At 39.9% G+C, this 20,382-nt stretch overlaps 2 protein-coding genes across 5 annotated transcripts in view; both read right to left on the bottom strand.

The window, feature by feature from the left end:
* bin3 (bridging integrator 3) overlaps window positions 1-20,382 on the bottom strand; it is a 455,445-nt gene that overhangs the window by 182,983 nt on the left and 252,080 nt on the right. The window contains exon 1 of one of the 4 annotated variants that reach the window (XM_062049500.1): window positions 14,414-14,546. The exons of 2 other annotated variants lie outside the window; for them this stretch is intronic. In XM_062049500.1, the coding sequence (XP_061905484.1) occupies window positions 14,414-14,421 (8 nt within the window). In that variant the 5' untranslated portion in view covers window positions 14,422-14,546. Of the gene's footprint in view, window positions 1-14,413; window positions 14,547-20,382 lie in introns of those variants that run through there. One more of the 4 variants, XM_062049502.1, reaches the window with a different exon arrangement.
* On the bottom strand, window positions 19,455-20,381 carry LOC133652166 (early growth response protein 3-like; the record flags this gene model as incomplete). The annotated part of the gene is made up of 1 exon (XM_062050608.1): window positions 19,455-20,381. A coding segment is annotated over one exon (609 nt), but the record flags the coding sequence as incomplete, so codon positions are not given.

Here is a 20,382-nt window from a genome sequence, read left to right as displayed (position 1 = left end):
ATGCATTTTAGGCAACACCGCTTACTTCTTGAAAACTGAAGCGAAGCAGCGCCTGCGCACTTGCGCCGTTACGCTCGAGAAAACATGGCGGCGGCGACGACACTGACTTTTTCTTGAAAATGTTCCCTCCAAGTTAACAGAGCCGAACGCTTTGTCTCACTTCATTTCAATCGCTTTTACTTCCGTGGAGTCTGGCTGTGCGATTAAGAGCGCAATGCTGTTGGAGGAGAACAATATTTGATGTTGTGAGAGGTATCACTCCTGTTTTTTTTTTGCCCAAACTGTTGCACTGAAGTACATGGTTGTTGGGAGAAGAACAAAGCGGGTTTATTTGACTTCATCTTCATTAGCCAAACTGCTTTGTGTTTTATATTGTCAAAAAGTAAAAACATGTTTTTTAAAAAGTGTTTTTTTTTCATTCCACAAAGTAATTACTTTAATAACCATGTTAAAGAGGTTCATTTAGCCTACTAATGTGTATTTATAAATAGTTGATTTATATAGGCTAGTAAGGTAAAGTTTTGTACCTGACAAGTTTCGGCTATCTTGCTTCTGCAGCCTTCCTCAGAGGTGTCACGTGATGTTAGTGTGACGTCATCTGTGACGTGTTATATGGATTGTTCCATCCCACCTGAGGTGGTGGGATGGTGGTGTCCCCTGGTGTGCGTCGGGGGTAGGGCGGGGCGCCCCCTGTCGTCCGGATGTCCACCAAACGGCCGGGGGCGGCCCTGCAGGACTGTGTCCCAGGTGTGGGATAGTTGGTAGGCTCCCTCGTCCCTGTTGACAGTCTTTACCAACTATCCCACACCTGGGACACAGTCCTGCAGGGCCGCCCCCGGCCGTTTGGTGGACATCCGGACGACAGGGGGCGCCCCGCCCTACCCCCGACGCACACCAGGGGACACCGCCATCCCACCACCTCAGGTGGGATGGAACAATCCATATAACACGTCACAGATGACGTCACACTAACATCACGTGACACCTCTGAGGAAGGCTGCAGAAGCAAGATAGCCGAAACTTGTCAGGTACAAAATTTTACCTTACTAGCCTGTATAAATCAACTATTTATAAATACTTTAATAACCATTCATGTGACACAGCATTTTGTTCATGTTTTATAGTTTAATTCCTATATGACATATTTCTGCTCAAACTCTCAATGGATCTGTCCTGATACAGCATGTACATGTACACACATTAGTACATGTAAATAAATGTACATAACTTCACCAAATCACCAAAAATGATTCCCGGGCGCGGCACCGCTGCTGCCCACTGCTCCCCTCCCCTCCCAGGGGGTGAACAAGGGGATTGGTCAAATGCAGAGGACAAATTTCACCACACACCTTCACACAATAAATACATGAATTTCGGTGTAGAAAACCGTATGTGTGAATGTTTTGGAGCATTCACACAATAAATCTGTCTGTCTCTCTGTACTAGCTTCGTCGAAGCATGTTGCTTTTGTAGCTGTTTCAGCAGATTTGAATTGCTGTTTTGAGCAGTAGATTGGATCTTTGATCCAAGACACAACTTACAATTAACTAAAATGTTATTTTCTTTGTGCTCGACAAAAGACAAGTAGTGAGAATATCTCCATGTTAAGAAACTCGGCTTCGCCATGATGTCTTGTTAGTAAACACAGACACGCCAATGAGGTCAATTCTGCCATAAGTTGCCTTTTTTTAATGCAGCTAGTCCAGAGGTGTCAAAGTGGTTTTCACTGAGGGCCACATCGCAGTTATGTTTGGCCCTAGAGCAGTGGTTCTCAACCTTTTTTCAGTGATGTACCCCCTGTGAATTTTTTAAAAATTCAAGTACCCCCTAATCAGAGCAAAGCATTTTTGGTTGAAAAAAAGAGATAAAGAAGTAAAATACAGCACTATGTCATCAGTTTCTGATTTATTAATTGTATAGCAGTGCAAAATATTGCTCATTTGTAGTGGTCTTTCTTGAACTATTTGTTTTTATTTATATTTATAAAGGATTTTTGAATTGTTGCTATTTTTAGAATATAAAAAATAAATCTCACGTACCCCTTGGCATACCTTTAAGTACCCCCAGGGGTACGCGTACCCCCATTTGAGAACCACTGCCCTAGAAGACCGCTTCTAACAGTGAGTACTATTATTACACTATTTGTAAGCATTTTATTAGTTGTTTTTTAACTAAATTGTAAAAAAAAAATATATATGTTAAATTGCAATAATTTCATTTCAAAATGTATGTTACTATAAATGGAAAAACAGTACTGCTGTTTTTATTGTAAAAAATAAAATTAAATTAAATTAAAAAAAAGACAGATCACACCTGAGCTGCCAGTTTATGGGTTTTTTTTATACCGTAAATCAGGGGTCACCAACGCAGTGCCCGCGGGCACCAGGTCGCCCGTAAGGACCAGATGAGTCGCCCGCGGGCCTGTTCTAAAAAAAAAAATTTAAAAAATTAAAAAAAAAATTTTTTTATTTTTTTTTAAAATTAAATCTACATAGAAAAAACACAAGATACACTTTCAATCAGTGCATCACCCCAAACAACCTCCCCCATGCACACTCATCCACACCCACTCACACAAAAGGGGTTATTTCTTTCTGCTACCAATATTCTGGTTCCCACAACATAGACAACACATCTGCAAGGGACACAGTCCCTGAAGCACACATGATTGTATAGGCTGCTGGTCCACTAACATTTTCATTAATTACTATTTTTTTTGTAATTATTTTTATATTGTTTTACTTTCTTTTTTATCCAAGAAAATGTTTTTTATTTATTTATCTTATTTTATTTTTTTAAAAAGGGCCTTATCTTCAACAGACCAGGTTGTCAATGAAATTAGATTTGTTTAAAGGGTTTTTTAAACCAGGCCCAGTCCAGATAATGTCCAAGTCGGACTCAGCAACACACACCTTCATTCATGTACACAGAAAAAAATTAGGGAACACAACAGATTGCATATAATTTATAAACAAAATTACATTTTCAAACTAAGTATTTATGTACAGTCCAGATTATGTCCAGGTCACTCAAATGAGGGAACACAACAACAGATATCATATAATCTATAAACATAATTATACTTTCAAAATAAGCCTTTGAGGACTTCTCATCTTTTTTTTAATGTTTTTTGGCATCATTATCGTTTTCAACCATGTAACTTTCTAAAGTTAGAAAATACTGAATAAATGTTTTAAAGAAAGTAATACTAAGTGAATATCTGTTTTTGGCCTTAAAAATAAACATTTTACCGAGTACTAAAATTAAATTGACTAAATCATGATTGTCAATGAACTCTCCTAAAATAACAGAAACCACATAAAGCTTCATAAACAAACCAATCCTTAAACACATTTTTTCAACTTCCACCCAAAACAAAGACACAATATGACAATACCAAAACAAATGCAGGGTGGATTCAGGCTCCTGACAACAAAATCGGCAATCATCTGACTCTGTCATATTCCATAATTTTAACATTTTCCCTGTGGGTAAGAAGTTATAAATAATTTTAATTTGAAAATAACGATTTTGCACATCGATAGTGGTTTTATAGATTAGTTTGAATATGGCATCCCATGGCAACGGGCAGTCAAAAAAGTCCTCCCATTTTCCATTTGTGTTGTATGAGGCGGCCTTCAAAGATTTCTTTATTAAATACAAATTATATATTTTTCTATTTATTTTAGTTCCTTTTTGCCAACTAGAATTTCTTATTAGAGGTTTACAAACTAATAATTTAGTAGTTCCATAATTAATTATTTGTTTCCATCGTTTTCCAATTACTCCAGTTAGTTGATAAAATGAAAAGCTTGAGCAAGCATCACCATACATAGCTCTAAATTCATCATACTTCATAATTTTACCATTCTCATTGATAATATCATTGACAAAAATGATTCCTCTTTCAAACATATTTTTCCAAAAGAAAGGCTTTCCATCTATTACAATATTAGAGTTCATCCATATTAACTGCTGCAAAATATCGTCTCTTTTTTCTGGCACATAAAATTGAAAACACCACTATGAGTGGATTGTTTCCTTTATGTTTCCCAGCAGACTCTCTGGGAGGGGATCACTTGTAAAAAAGGATACAATTTATTTTGATACAGTACATGTTTTTTGTCCAACAGGACATTTGTGTACCACTCAATGTTTAAATACATCTTTGGAACAATTGATGCTTTTAAAGACAGACACATAGCTTCAAGGTTGAGAAGTTTCAGGCCCCCATATTCATACTCTTTGTACAAAACCTTTCTTTTAATCTTTTCTGGTTTGCCGTTCCAGACAAAATCGAAGACCCTCCGCTCATAAATCTTAAAAAAGTTTTGTGATGGAGCTGGTAATGACAAAAACAAATAAATAAATTGAGGAATAATTAACCAGTTGGCAATAGACATTTTACCATACAAGGTTAGGGATTTCCCTTTCCATAATTGCATAATTTTGTCCAGCTTTCTTAGTCGATTATCATAATTTACTGAGCCTAGATCTTCCAGATTTTCTGGGACAACAACACCAAGTATGTTAACTGGTCCATCTGTCCACAAAACAGGCACTTTGCATTCCATTCGAAAGGACGTTCCCTTTAGATTTCCGATCCTTAACATTTTACATTTATCATAATTAAGCTTAAGGCCAGATTGCTGTGAAAATATGTCCAAAAGATTAAGAAGGTTCCGCAAACAATGAGGAAAAATCTTATCTTTGTGAATCAGCCTTTTCTGACATGAACTTCATCAAGAACAAACACAGAACACGCCTCACTGATGCACATCTGCAAGACTCACTCAGAGTTGCAGTGTCAAGTTACACACCAGAGTACAACACACTAGTTAACAGCATGCAATGCCAGGCTTCCCACTAACTGACAAAGAAACAGATAACAGATTTGGTGTCCAGTTCAAAGTGTGACATGATTTAAAAATTTGAGAGTTTACTTTTTTATTTTACATGAGTTATTATTTGTATAAACATGGTGCAAAGTAATTCATATTTTGTTAAAAAATGTTAGTGGCTAGCTAGTTAAAATGGGATATTGTGATTTCACAAGACTGTCTTAGAAGTGATCATTTGAAAATGTTCAATATGAAAAATGTGCACTTAAGAGAAAATATAAAAATAAAGTGTTGCATATTGATATTTATCTGTTTCTATATATATTTATTGTGAGAAATCATTAAGATGATCAGTGTTTCCACAAAGATAAATATCATTAATTATTAATAATAACAGAGTTAAAGGTAAATTGAGCAAATTGGCTACTTCTGGCAATTTATTTAAGTGTGTATCTAACTGGTAGCCCTTCGCATTAATCAGTACCCAAGAAGTAGCCCTTGGTTTCAAAAAGGTTGGTGACCCCTGCCGTAAATCAACAAGTGTAGATTTTTTGGTGTACTACTGTAAATGCCAAAACGGCACCGCAGTTTATTACAGTAAAAAAAGTACTGTTTTTTTCATTTACTGAAAAATGCTGTAAAAACCACAGGAAATTTCACAATTTTACCATGAAATCTATTGCTACTTTTACATTGCACAATTTGATGGATAACTTGCTTTGAAATAGTTATTATTGATATTTATTTATATTTAAAAAATGGTTTGAATGTTCGATCCTATATTTTTGCATAATTGCACAATATTTAAGTTAACATAATTTACGATTACATGGAGTACTTTTTTTCTCCCAAAATAGAAAGACAGAATACATTTAGTAAGAAAAGTTACAGTACTTTATTGATACATATTTCCAGGGCCAAATAAAATGATTTGGCAGGCCAGATCTGGCCCCTGGGCCTTGAGTTTGACACCTGTGAGCTAGTCTGATATATCGGCAAGTGTGCAGGTGTACTTAATGATATGACCGGCAGATTTATGGCCTTGTTCGATTTTTAAGCACATATGTGGCCTGTATCGTTTTTTCCATGTCAATGTGAACAGTGCAATTTAGATTTGTTTTTATTTCGACCCAGGCCTCGCTTGTATGTGGAAATAAATCAGATGTGTATCCGACTGCAGTCTGAACGCTAGGATTGTGTTCATCTGACCAATGGGTCATCAAATTGCAATAAGGGTCATCAAGCAAATGTCCCACAAATTGCGAAAACCAAAACGCTTGCACTCTTCCTTCTTAACCTTCTACTGGCAATAATTCCGTCCAGAATATCTATCAATCAATCAATGTTTATTTATATAGTGTTGATTTTGATTGCAGAAAATACCTGAAATTGCCACACATGTTCCAGGACTGAGACCTACTAGAATTGGAGCCATGTTTACTTTCGTAAACACTGCAGCATGTGACGTCATGTCAACATGCGGGTCAGATTGCTGGACAAGATGGACGAGCTAGCGTTACTGATGAGAAGAAAAAAGGACTTTTCCTCATCTTGTGTTTTGTGCTTCACGGAGACGTGGCTGAGCGCAAGTGTCCCGGACAGCGCGGTTCATCTTCTCCGTGCGGACCGAGACGCGGGGCTCTCCGGCAAAAAAAGAGGCGGAGGTGTCTGCTTCTTCATCGACAACTGATGTACAGACATGACGGTGATATCCAAACACTTCTCTCCTTCTCTTGAATATATTTTCATTCACTGTAAGCCCTTTTACTCACCGTGTGAGATTGTTTCATTCTTACTGGTGGCTGTCTACATACCACCCGGCACGGACGTGCGTGACGCTCAGCGCACGCTTGCAGGCCAGATCTTACATGTGGAACGGTCTTTTCCGGACTCTCTTGTTATCGTGCTTAGTGACTTTAACAAGGGAAATTTGAGCCAGGAATTACCTACGTATAGGCAGTTTATTAAATGCCCGACCAGAGAGGAGAACACCTTGGATCACTGTTACACTACAATAAGCAAGGCATATCACGCAGTCCCGAGCGCTGCTCTCGGACTATCAGATCACGTGATGGTGCACTTAATCCCTACATACAGACAAAGACTGAAACTGGCTAAACCTGTTATGAGGACCATTAAGTGTTTCACCGCCGAGGCTGTGGAGGAGCTGCGTGCATGTTTGGAGACGACAGACTGGGAGGCAATTGGAGCGGCCACGGACAATATGGACGAGTATACGGACACTGTGACCTCATACATTCAGTTCAATGAGGCGCGCATCATTCCAACGCGCACCAGAGCTTGTTATAACAACGACAAGCCCTGGTTCACACCCAAGCTCCGACAGTTGCGCAAGAAGAAGGAAGCTGCGTGGAGAAGCGGGGACCGGAGTACCTACAGAGAAGCAAAGTACCACTTCAACAGGGAAGTGGAGAAAGCTAAATCTGTGTACTCTAACCGTCTACAGGAACAGTTCCGCTCCAATGATTCTGCGGCCGTTTGGAGAGGGCTAAGGGCCCTTACGAACTATAAGCCCAAAGCCCCCCAGGCCCTGAGCGATGACCGGACTCTCGCTCAGGGCCTCAACACACATTACTGTCGTCATGAACGGCCTTCAGCTCATCAAAGCTCTGCTCCGCCCACCACCACCCTCCCCACCAACGCCAGCACTTCATTAAAGGATTTAAAGGACATCACAGGACTTCAAGAATATCACAGGACTTTAAAGGCCCTCTCTATCCGAGAGGAGGATGTACGCCGGCAGTTCTTGAAGCTGAATACGCGGAAGGCCCCAGGGCCGGTTGGTGTATCCCCCTCCACTCTCAGACACTGCGCGGATCAGCTGGCTCCTGTCTTCACTGACATTTTTAACACCTCTCTGGAGCTATGCCGCGTGCCGTCCTGCTTTAAGACCTCCACCATTGTCCCTGTCCCTAAGAAAGCACGGATCACAGGACTTAATGACTACAGGCCGGTTGCGCTGACGTCTGTGGTCATGAAGTCCTTTGAGCGCTTGGTCCTGCCCCACCTCAAGGACATCACCGCCCCCCTCCTGGACCCACTGCAGTTCGCCTACAGAGCCAACAGGTCTGTGGATGATGCAGTGAACTTGGCCCTCCACTTCATCCTGGGGCATCTGGACTCCCCAGGAACCTACGCTAGGATCCTCTTTGTGGACTTCAGCTCTGCCTTCAACACCATCCTCCCTGGACTGCTACAAGACAAGCTCTACCAGCTTAGCGTGCCCGACTCCCTCTGCAGTTGGATCAATGACTTCCTGACAGACCGAAGACAGCACGTAAGGCTGGGAAAGATTGTCTCGGACAGACGAACCACGAACACTCGTACTCCACAGGGCTGTATACTTTCCCCCTGGCTCTTCTTCCTGTATACAAACTGCTGCACCTCCAGTCACCAGTCCGTAAAGCTGCTCAAGTTTGCGGATGACACTACCCTCATGGGGCTCATCTCGGATGCCGATGAGACCGCCTACAGGAGAGAGGTGGACCGGCTGGCGTCCTGGTGCAGCCTCAACAACCTGGAGCTGAACGCCCAGAAAACAGTGGAGATGATCATGGACTTCAGGAAAGTCACAGCCCCACCATCCCCCCTCACCCTGATTGACTGTCCCACCCCCGTCTCCATTGTGGACTCCTTCCGTTTCTTGGGCACCACCATCACACAGGACCTCAAGTGGGAGCCGATCATCAGGTCCCTCATAAAGAAGGCCCAGCAGAGGATGTACTTCCTGCGGCAGCTGAGGAAACTTAAGGTGCCGACCGAGATGCTGGTGCAGTTTTACTCAGCCATTATCGAGTCCATCCTAACCTCCTCCATCACCGTGTGGTTCCCCGGCGCCACAGTCCAGGATAAGCATCGACTGCAGCGCATCGTACGTACTGCTGAGAAGGTGATTGGCTGCAAGCTCCCATCCCTCCAGGACCTGTTCTCCTCCAGGACCAGGAGGCGTGTGGGTCGGATCACAGCTGACTCTTCTCACCCTGGACACAAACTATTCTCCCCTCCCCCCTCAGGCAGGAGACTACGGTCCATCCAGACCCACACCTTCCGCCACCTGAACAGTTTTTCCCCTCGGCCATCAGGCACATGAACAATAACTCCTAACAGTAGCTCCTTTGAATTCCTTTCTATGTCTATAACAAGATCTGATAGCTCAGTTACAGCTCTTGTTATTACCAAATCTGTGTTATATGTGTTTTATGTTGCACGATTGCACCAAGAAAAATTCCTAGTTTGTGAACCCGTTCTCAAACAATGGCAATAAAAACTATTCTGATTCTGATAAGAGTAATACAAAGTTAACATAAAAACTATAATAGTTAGGAAAAAAATTGTAGCACAAACAAATGTGTCAAGTTTGGGGAGATTTTGACAAAGGGGGGGCTGGATGACATCACGAGTCAGAGAATATATTTTACAATAACTTAAGGACGTAACGCACAAACAAACAGCAATATTTTTAAACAATTTGCAAAGATAACACCCCCCTCCACCCAAGTTCCTACAGGTTTATAATACGGATGTGTGAGGGGATGGGGTGGCTCAATAAAACAGGAGTCACTACTTTGACAAACTGTCAACATCACTGTTTGTTTGTGACTTTCTGCTTTGTACACGACTGTTTCAGTCACAATGACTTGAAGGGAAAAAAACGTTTAAATAAATCATCTGTCAAAGCTTGAGCAGTTATACCTAATATTAATTTTGAAAAAAAGAAACAGGAAGTGATTGAACATATTCCCTACCTGTACCACGTCTAATACTTCTAAGTAATCCTCAGTCATTTCCCATCATCATCCGACATTAACACTGGCTGGCTTGTATTAGCAGAAAAGGTACACGTTATTTTTTGTAATTTTTTGTCCTGTCCACCTTCTCAGGCAAATTATATAGTTGATGTAGATGCCCATATCTGCTGTACACTTTTACTTTACAAAAGAGAAGTGTGGGATACTTCTATTGTTGCCTTATTTGTATTTGACTTTATTAAATGTATTTATATTATCATTTGGTGCAGCCGTAGCAAGAGGGGATAGAAAGAGAAAAAAAGGAAGACAGAGGGGGAAATTGTGGGGACAAAAGGGGGATAAGACAGAGAGACAAATACAACAACAATAAAAACAACAACAACAATAGAACAGCATCAGCAAATAGGATATGTACAAATATGATGGTAAAAGTGATAGCAAAGAAGCAGTTAGTGAAATGAATATTAATAACACAGAAATGACAATTAAATTATTACACTACACATGGATCAATACAAATACCAATAGAAATAGCACTACTGATAATAAATAACAAATATTACCTCTATTATCAACAATACAATTGTTTCAGATGCAACAATACATATATATACGTAATGATAACTTGAAATACAAAAGAAAGCAGATACATGGAGGGGAAGAAAGAGAAGCCAACTATATTAACCTTGTAGATTGTTATAGTAACAATAGGTTAAGCTTTGTCAGTGTGCCATGTGTTACCCAGTTTACCCTAGGGCAACAACGTGATTATATGCATGAGTGTATGTATGTATATGTACTTGTATATGTACAGTATGTGTATATGTATGTTTGTACAGTGAATGTATATGTACAGTATGTGTATATGTATTTTTGTACAGTGAATGTATATGTACATGTATGTTTGTACAGTGAATGTATATGTACAGTATGTGTATATATATGTATGTTTGTACAGTGAATGTATATGTACATGTATGTGTATATGTATGTTTGTACACTGAATGTATATGTACGTGTATGTTTGCACAATGAATGTATATGTATGTTTGTACAGGGAATGTATATGTACAGTATGTGTATATGTATGTTTGTACAGTGAATGTATATGTACAGTTTGTGTATATGTATGTTTGTACAGTGAATGTATGTGTATATGTATGTTTGTACAGTGAATGTATATGTACATGGATGTGTATATGTATGTTTGTACAGTGAATGTATGTGTATATGTATGTTTGTACAGTGAATGTATATGTACAGTATGTGTATATGTATGTTTGTACAGTGAATGTATATGTACAAACCCCGTTTCCATATGAGTTGGGAAATTGTGTTAGATGTAAATATAAACGGAAAACTATGATTTGCAAATCATTTTCAACCCATATTCAATTGAATATGCTACAAAGACAACATATTTGATGTTCAAACTGATAACATTTTTTTTTTGTTTCAAATAATCATTAACTTTAGAATTTGATGCCAGCAACACGTGACAAACAAATTGGGAAAGGTGGCAATAAATACTGATAAAGTTGAGGAATGCTCATCAAACACTTATTTGGAACATCCCACAGGTGATCAGGCAAATTGGGAACAGGTGGGTGCCACTATTGGGTACAAAAGTAGATTCCATGAAATGCTCAGTCATTCACAAACAAGGATGGGGCGAGGGTCACCACTTTGTCAACAAATGCGTGAGCAAATTGTTGAACAGTTTAAGAAAAACCTTTCTCAACCAGCTATTGCAAGGAATTTAGGGATTTCACCACCTACGGTCCGTAATATCATCAATGGGTTCAGAGAATCTGGAGAAATCACTGCACGTAAGCAGCTAAGCCCGTGACCTTCGATCCCTCAGGCTGTACTGCATCAACAAGCGATATCAGTGTGTAAAGGATATCACCACATGGGCTCAGGAACACTTCAGAAACCCACTGTCAGTAACTACAGTTGGTCGCTACATCTGTAAGTGCAATTTAAAACTCTCCTATGCAAGGTGAAAACCGTTTATCAACAAAACCCAGAAACGCCGTCGGCTTCGCTGGGCCTGAGCTCATCTAAGATGGACTGATACAAAGTGGAAAAGTGTTCTGTGGTCTGACGAGTCCACATTTCAAATTGTTTTTGAAAACTGTGGACGTTGTGTCCTCCGGACCAAAGAGGAAAAGAACCATCCGGATTGTTATAGGCGCAAAGTTGAAAAGCCAGCATCTGTGATAGTATGGGGGTGTATTAGTGCCCAAGACATGGGTAACTTACACATCTGTGAAGGCGCCATTAATGCTGAAAGGTACATACAGGTTTTGGAGCAACATATGTTGCCATCCAAGCAATGTTACCATGGACGCCCCTGCTTATTTCAGCAAGACAATGCCAAGCCACGTGTTACATCAACGTGGCTTCATAGTAAAAGAGTGCGGGCACTAGACTGGCCTGCCTGTAGTCCAGACCTGTCTCCCATTGAAAATGTGTGGCGCAGTATGAAGCCTAAAATACCATAATGGAGACCCCTGGACTGTTGAACAACTTAAGCTGTACATCAAGCAAGAATGGGAAAGAATTCCACCTGAGAAGCTTAAAAAATGTGTCTCCTCAGTTCCCAAATGTTTACTGAGTGTTGTTAAAAGGAAAGGCCATGTAACACTGGGGTGAACATGCCCTTTCCCAACTACTTTGGCACGTGTTGCAGCCATGAAATTCTAAGTTAATTATTATTTGAAAAGAAAAAAAAAAAGTTTATGAGTTTGAACATCAAATATCTTGTCTTTGTAGTGCATTCCATTGAATATGGGTTGAAAAGGATTTGCAAATCATTGTATTCCGTTTATGTTTACATCTGACACAATTTCCCAACTCATATGGAAACGGGGTTTGTACAGTATGTGTATATGTATGTTTGTACAGTGAATGTGCAAACTTTGAGTGTGTATGTATGTACTGTATTTATGTTAGTGTGTGTTTATGTATGAATAGCTGTGTGTACGTGAGTATTAATGTGTATTTGTGAAATGGTACACGTTAAATAAACCAGATAATTGTGACAATAACCGTGACACAATCCAAATGTATGGGTGAGGGCGGACCTACGTCACTTCCGCCTACCAATCCCCTAGCAACCGGGATTTCGTTGAAAACAAACCAGCTCACAGCGAACACAGCATTGACAGAAAAAGCATTTAACGAGCGTTGTGGCTTGGAAGTCGGCGTTAAATCCTTCATTTACGAATTTTTACTTATTCGCATATCGTGTGAAAAAACTAAAATGTATTATTTGCGTCAGACTCGTCTCAGTGAACTTTAAAGCTTCTCAGGCTTAGCTTAGCTTGCTAGTTAGCTTAGCCTGTGCGCTACTAAGAAAGAGACGCGGAAGTTATCAACAACAAGATCAAGTGTTAGTGTATAAAATATTGAGAGATTTGAGGGCTACATGTATTGAATGGCAACATGAAAATTATAGGGTTTATTGGTTTTTAAAAACCCAACTGTTAAGTGCAAATTTAAACGAAACCGGTTTTCGAAAATAGCTAGCTAGGCTATAGACTATATAGTATATTACTTACTTAACTTAATCCTCTTCTTCCCGGATGGGAAATAAGGCTTCGACGACTCGACGCCATTCATCTCGCTGCTGTGCTCGTCTCTGTGCCTCGCCCCATGTAAGCGTCATCTCTTTCAGCTCCCCTTCAACTGTTCTTCGCCAGGTGTTCTTTGGCCGCCCTGGCTTACGTTTTCCCGGTGGTGTCCATCTTAACGCTGCCTTTGGTATCCTCTCGTTGTCCGGTTTTCGAAAATAGCTAGCTAGGCTATAGACATAGTATATACCGCATGTTATTTTTGTACAACAACAACTTCAGCTGTCGAACGTTATAAGGTACAAATTCAACAAGTACAACATTAGGACGGTATAGCCAAGTTGTGGTTAAGAAGGTGGATTTTTGCTCCTTATATTTACCAGAAACGAAGTGATCCGAACACACGACCCGGGACTTTGGGGGACTCCAGTGAGAACCGTCCTCGTTTTCCCAGTGTAAAGCTGCGAGCCATTTGTCTCGTCTCTGTGGGCTTTTATCACGCTTTGGCAGAACAAAATACAACCTTTGTTTTACCTGTTTCCAGTTGTGGTTAGCACAACCAAAAACAACACAGTTTTTCGGCATTCTGGAGGCAGAATGACGGGTTTAACCAGCGTAGGTCGACAGGTTAAAGAGTAATGGCAACGGTTTGTTTTCAACGCCAGTCTGGTTGCTATGGCTCGAAGAACCCGTATGTAGCTCAGTTGCCCGGATGTCGGCCCTCACCCATTGACAGGACATGCTAACTTGTGCTAGCAACAGTTCCTCAGTGTAAACAAGACGACGAGAGCCCTTTAAAGGAGGTCTGCTGTCACCGAGATGGCGTGTCTTGCTCGTTCAGTTGTGCTCAAATTAAGCTTGATCATGAAACAGATGAAAATAAATAAAAAAGTATAAACTGGTAGTCATTCTCGTCACGCGGAAGTTAGCTTAGCATGCTATCTTTAGCTAACTTCTTACTCCACTGGACATCTACATCTAAGTCTATCCATCAATCCATTTTCTACTGCTTGTCCCTTAAACACTTATTCACACACATAATGTGTTTTACAACTCCGTATGAGACTTTAACCGTTGACAAATGAATATGTAATATTTGAAAAGAGGCTAGTGCTAACTTTGTGAAGTTTAAATGCCCAGTGCAGAGTTCGCGCTACCAGGAAATAGCCACCGCCCGGTCCTCACTTCAGCCTATACATTATATTTCATGTTAAAACAAACTTACCAGCTCATGTTTGCGCTCAATGTTTAATCCAGTTTCATTGAATTAGGGTTTTCTTCCGAGGATCTGGTCCCATTCGGCCAGACGACGGCGCTCCTAACAGGAAGTTGGAGGAAGAGTCGTTTGTGTTTCCTGGGGGCAGCGTCGCCACTCTAACAGGTAACTTTTTATTTATTTTGGATTTTTATTTTTTTTCAAAACCTTTATTTATAATATTCAAGCTCCAGCACCCCCCGCGACTCCAAAAAAAGGACAAGCGGTAGAAAATGGATATATATATATATATATATATATATATATTTTTTTTTTTTAATATATATATATATATATATATATATATATATATATATATATATATATATATATATATATATATTATATATATATATATATATATATATATATATATATATATATATATATATATATATATATATATATATATGTCTATGTATGTGTGTATATGTATATATGTGTATATATGTGTGTATATATATGTGTATATACCTGTATGTATAAATGTATGTATATATGTGTGTATATATATGTGTATATACCTGTATGTATAAATGTATGTATATATGTGTGTATATACATATGTATACATAAAACTGCATATATATGTGTGTATATGTGTATGTATACATGTGTGTATATACATATTTTTTTACATACACATATATACACTACCGTTCAAAAGTTTGGGGTCACCCAAACAATTTTGTGGAATAGCCTTCATTTCTAAGAACAAGAATAGACTGTCGAGTTTCAGATGAAAGTTATCTTTTTCTGGCCATTTTGAGCGTTTAATTGACCCCACAAATGTGATGCTCCAGAAACTCAATCTGCTCAAAGGAAGGTCAGTTTTGTAGCTTCTTTAACGAGCTAAACTGTTTTCAGATGTGTGAACATGATTGGACAAGGGTTTTCTAATCATCAATTAGCCTTCTGAGCCAATGAGCAAACACATTGTACCATTAGAACACTGGAGTGATAGTTGCTGGAAATGGGCCTCTATACACCTATGTAGATATTGCACCAAAAACCAGACATTTGCAGCTAGAATAGTCATTCACCACATTAGCAATGTATAGAGTGTATTTCTTTAAAGTTAAGACTAGTTTAAAGTTATCTTCATTGAAAAGTACAGTGCTTTTCCTTCAAAAATAAGGACATTTCAATGTGACCCCAAACTTTTGAACGGTAGTGTACATATATACAAATACATATATACATATATACGTATATACATATATGTACATATACATATACTGTATATATATAGATATATACATATATATATATATATATATATATATATATATATATATATATATATATATATATATATATATATATATATATATATACATATATATATATATATATATATATATATATATATATATATATATATATATATATATATATATATATATATATATATATATACACACATTTAAGAAATTAGAATGGATTTTAAAAAATCTAAAAAAAGATCTAATATCGGTCCGATATCAGCAAAAAAAAATCCTGACAAAAAATCCCCAAAATGTCCACCAATGTCCTCCAATAACAACACAATTTCTTCTATTTTAGTTGAGTCATTTACAAAAAGGTAAACACGCCAAGCTTTAGGCTGCTACTACTGTAGGAACTAGCAGCTACACAACAGCTCAGCACACCAGCGCAACATGCATAATACGTGTCCTTAGTGGAACAATATTGTAGTCTAACACAGCACACGTGTCAATACAAACAATAATTAAACAACGATAGTTGCATGATTCAAGAAAGTGTCAAGTAACGAACGATCCAAATTTGGTTTTCAGTTTTTTGGTTGTTAGAGGTAGAAAGCGTTTAAAGTACATTTCTAATAATTTTTTAAAGGCACAAAAAACAGGTCGGTATTGAGAAACTTACATTTATGAATATAAAACTTAGCCAATAGTATAATGAGGTTGCAAAGGTAAAATTCCTTTTCAATGTTTTTCTCATACAGTGTAAATCCAAATAGCACATCTTTAAAACAAATCAATCAATCAATCAATGTTTATTTATATAAGCACAAATTTGTCATGAATGTTGTCCAGGATGAAAGGACAGATAGGGATGGAGTGCTTTCACAAAGTCCAAAACAGGTGGTAAACAGTCATGTTACATAAGGTGCAGGTAACATGAAGGTCCTTCTTCTATCTAACCATCACAGTCTTTACAGGCTTATAACCATGAATGATTTTGAAAGAAATCTCTTTGACTTTGTTGGTAAGTAAATAGCTGTTAGGAAGAGACCAGCAGACATTATTCCAGAGCGCAATTACTTAGGAGACAGACACACAATCATTCTCAAACAAGTAACTTTAGCATTTCAATCAGTGTTTATTTGTGTAAATCAAGCCACAAACATAAGTGGTATCTTTCTTTATTCAAGTACTTACATAGAAATGACAAAACATTTGCATGACAACAAACTGAAGTGCCGAGTAAACCGGGGAGTAAACATGTCCCCATCACAAGGATAGATTAAAATTCATTTCAATATTCAACTCATCATAAAAGGACCTTATTGTAAGGTAATATAAACATGGAAATAGGCCAAAAAGACGTCCACAACATGTTTTCTGGAGAAAAAAACAAAACAACAAACCAACAGAACAGTATCTTAGTGTGCGTCTCAAATTGTCCGTCTGGAATGGTTCTTATCCCATTTTTCCTACCCGTTGTATTTTCATGCATAATAAAGAAATGAGCACCACCCGCAGCAATGGGCGAGTGGCACTTTGGAACATTTCCGTGCACATGCAAACATGAGGATATACTGCAATGAAAAGGAAACAACACAGGGAAGGGGGAAAAACAGTGCGTAGTGTTGCTGTAGATGAACACATGATCCCTGAAGCCACCCTGGAAGTCCAGAACTATCTTACACAAGCCCATTGCCCCGAGGCCGCCTTCACAGAGACCAAATCCAACAATTAAAAACACAAACAATAGCAAAAGGCTGCCTACCACTCGCAAGCAGACTGAGGTCACTATTTTATTTTTTTTGATTTGTTGCTCCTGTGTCTTCACCACATATTGTTTTTGATCAGCCAACCCTGCAACCCAGTTGGCACAAAGATGGCTGCTGACGTTGGACGCCGGCCAATGTGGAGCCGAGAAGGAAGATGAGGCATATTCCCGTTTCTGTCAGAAACCATCACCCTATCCTTTTGTGGAAGGGTGAAATGAAAAAATACAAAATAATATTGTTCTTCGAGGAGGGATTGTTTAATTAATCTGTAGGATTCACACATCAGGAGGATTAATTTTCCTGCCGCTGGTATTGTTTCTGCCACCAAAGTACACGGCGAGGGGGTGGGAAGGAGGACAGTGTAAATCCATCTGTTCATTACAACAGCAACAACAACAAAATGTCATGAAACAAAGTGACAAGCAAGGATGTGACCAATGACATTGAATTTGCCAGGTTGTAATTATACTTCATTTAGTCATGGAGGAAAAAACAAAAAAAACAAAAAAACGATGTGTTGCATTCTTTGGACACGATGCAACATCAACACCGCGTTCACCGTGTAATTAAACACATCCATCTTCTCCTTTTGGGCAAATATATTCAAAAAGCATGAAGTCATAATCACTGGATAATGTCACATTGTTTTCACATCAATATTACATTGAACATAAATAGTTGCTATAGCTAATCACATTGTAAACTATATTGCTTTGTGCTTTACTGCATGGGAATAGCTGCTACATCATGTTGGGAGGGTACTTGGACCACCCATTTAGTCATATTTCATGTGGAATTCTGAACTGTTCATTTATCCATGGAGATGAGCTGAGAAAGGACCCCGTCAGGCCAAAATAATTGGAAAGTAAGTGGACACTTGCCAGGAAGCCAGGCATGGCAGCGAAAAGTACTCCTTCCGAGAGAGGTGGAGAACACGTCCTCTGAAGCTAAATCCACATTTTCTTTTCTCCACAACTGCCTTTCTTCCAGACAAATACATTTAACAAGCTCTTTGAAGAACCACCACACCAAAAAAAAAAAAAAACGACTGCCATAAACTGTTTCTGTTGAATATCAATAATTGTATCAGCGATAAAGTTCCAGAAATAAGGATTATAATAAAATGAGCACCGCCTTGCCACACGAGCACGGTTATTAGTCCCAAAATGCACATTAGGAATAATGAAATACCCTCGCATCAATTTTGCTGAAAGATGAGTATCATTAGCTTGATGTCTCGTGGCTTTCTGTAACTCAAGTAGTCATTTATCCTGAGTGTATCGGTAAATTCTGTTTGGATTTGGGGGGGAAAAAAAACTATGTTCGACAATCTGAGGAAGAATATTCTGCGAATGGGACGAAAAGAAGCCAAATGAAGACAGGTCTTTTTACGTCCTTTCAATGTAAAACCACATGATGTGAAAACATGTTGGCAATCATTTCATGTCTGCAAGGTGAAGGAGAAGTTTGCACTTGTTCAACAGCCCTATGTGGCTATTTTCATTAATGCAGATGTTTTGCACAGCGTGCAGACTTACTTGCACAAACAACTGTTTGAGCACACAACTGGTACTGTGGCCACATATGTGGCACAAAAGCAAGGAGCGTGTCCAATCCCTGCTGTTAAATGCCCATCTTTCGGAATCTCATAGCAAACACCTTTATGACAGAGTGGGCCGAAACTGGGAAGCACTGCTGCTTTGCAAGCTAGCGCCACTTATTTGTTGTTTTTTGGTGTCATCAAATACTGCTTCAAAAACGCCAATTGATGACATAAAACCATGTCAGTCAGTTTATTTACATTTAGCCAGACTGCGCATAAATCCTGCATCTTAAAAGGGAGATAAGTTTGGAATGTGACCTTTCTTTTCAGTAACCCCAAAGTGGACGCTGATATCGCTGCTGTGTTTGGCCAAATATATCAGGCACCATAATAAGAACAAGGTTGGCTGAGTGACCACAAAATACATTTGGCACATTCATTGGAGGAAACAACATTCAAGTAGAAAAATCATAATAAAAAACACCACACTTTGCAAAAAGAAAGAGAAATGAAAGACAAGCGCCACTGTAAGGTGTCCATGACAAACACAACAATTGCACTTTGAAAGTATCCCAGACAAGTCACTCACCCCTCAGAGATTATGGCTTCCTCTCAGGTAAGAAATGTACAAAAGTTGAACCTCTGCAAAGCCAGCTGAGACAACCGGGGGCCTTTTTAGCCGGAATGTACTAAGATTTTCTCTTCATTCCTGGGACTGAAAGGAAAGGGAGGAACTGATGTCTTTCCATGGACGCGGCCCCGTCGTGCTGAGTCTCAGGGGCCGGTCTAAGTGCAGGTAGTGGGGGTCACGAGGGTCCCATGGTGGGGCCCCCACACGAGTTGCTGGGCGAGCTGTGGCTCCCGATCACGCCTTTGTCCGAGGGCTTCTTGTCCTTCTGCTTGAGGTGGACCTTGGCGTGTCTCTTTCGCTCGTCGCTGCGGGCGAACTTGCGGCCGCAGAACTCGCAGGAGAAGGGCTTCTCGCCGGTGTGCGTGCGGATGTGCGTGGTCAGGTGGTCGCTGCGGCTGAAGGAGCGCATGCATATCCGGCACTGGAAGGGCTTGTGGCCCGTGTGGATGCGCAGGTGCCGCGTCAGCTCGTCCGAGCGCGAGAAGCGCCGGTCGCAGTTCTCCGCCGGGCAGGCGTGCGGACGTTCGTGGACGGGGGTTTTGCTGGGGCGGTTGGGGTACTTCCGGGGTCGGATGGGTTTGAGCGTCAGAGTCTGGGGCGGCGGGTGGTGAGTGGGAGGGTGCTGCTGCCCGCCCATGAAACCCGGGTGGATCTGCTGCTTGTCTTTGAATGCTCGGATGGTCTCCAGAGGGGTGATGGGCGGAGGGTTGACTCGGATGGGGTCCATAGTCTGAAAGGGCTTGTGCTCCATCACGCTGACCTCCCCTTGGTGGTGGAAGAGGTTA

This window comes from Entelurus aequoreus, linkage group LG06 (genome assembly GCF_033978785.1).
Source record: "Entelurus aequoreus isolate RoL-2023_Sb linkage group LG06, RoL_Eaeq_v1.1, whole genome shotgun sequence".
Classification (NCBI taxonomy): domain Eukaryota; kingdom Metazoa; phylum Chordata; class Actinopteri; order Syngnathiformes; family Syngnathidae; genus Entelurus; species Entelurus aequoreus.
Note: the sequence above shows the minus strand (reverse complement) of the source record. Positions and strands in the feature narration are given on the sequence as shown.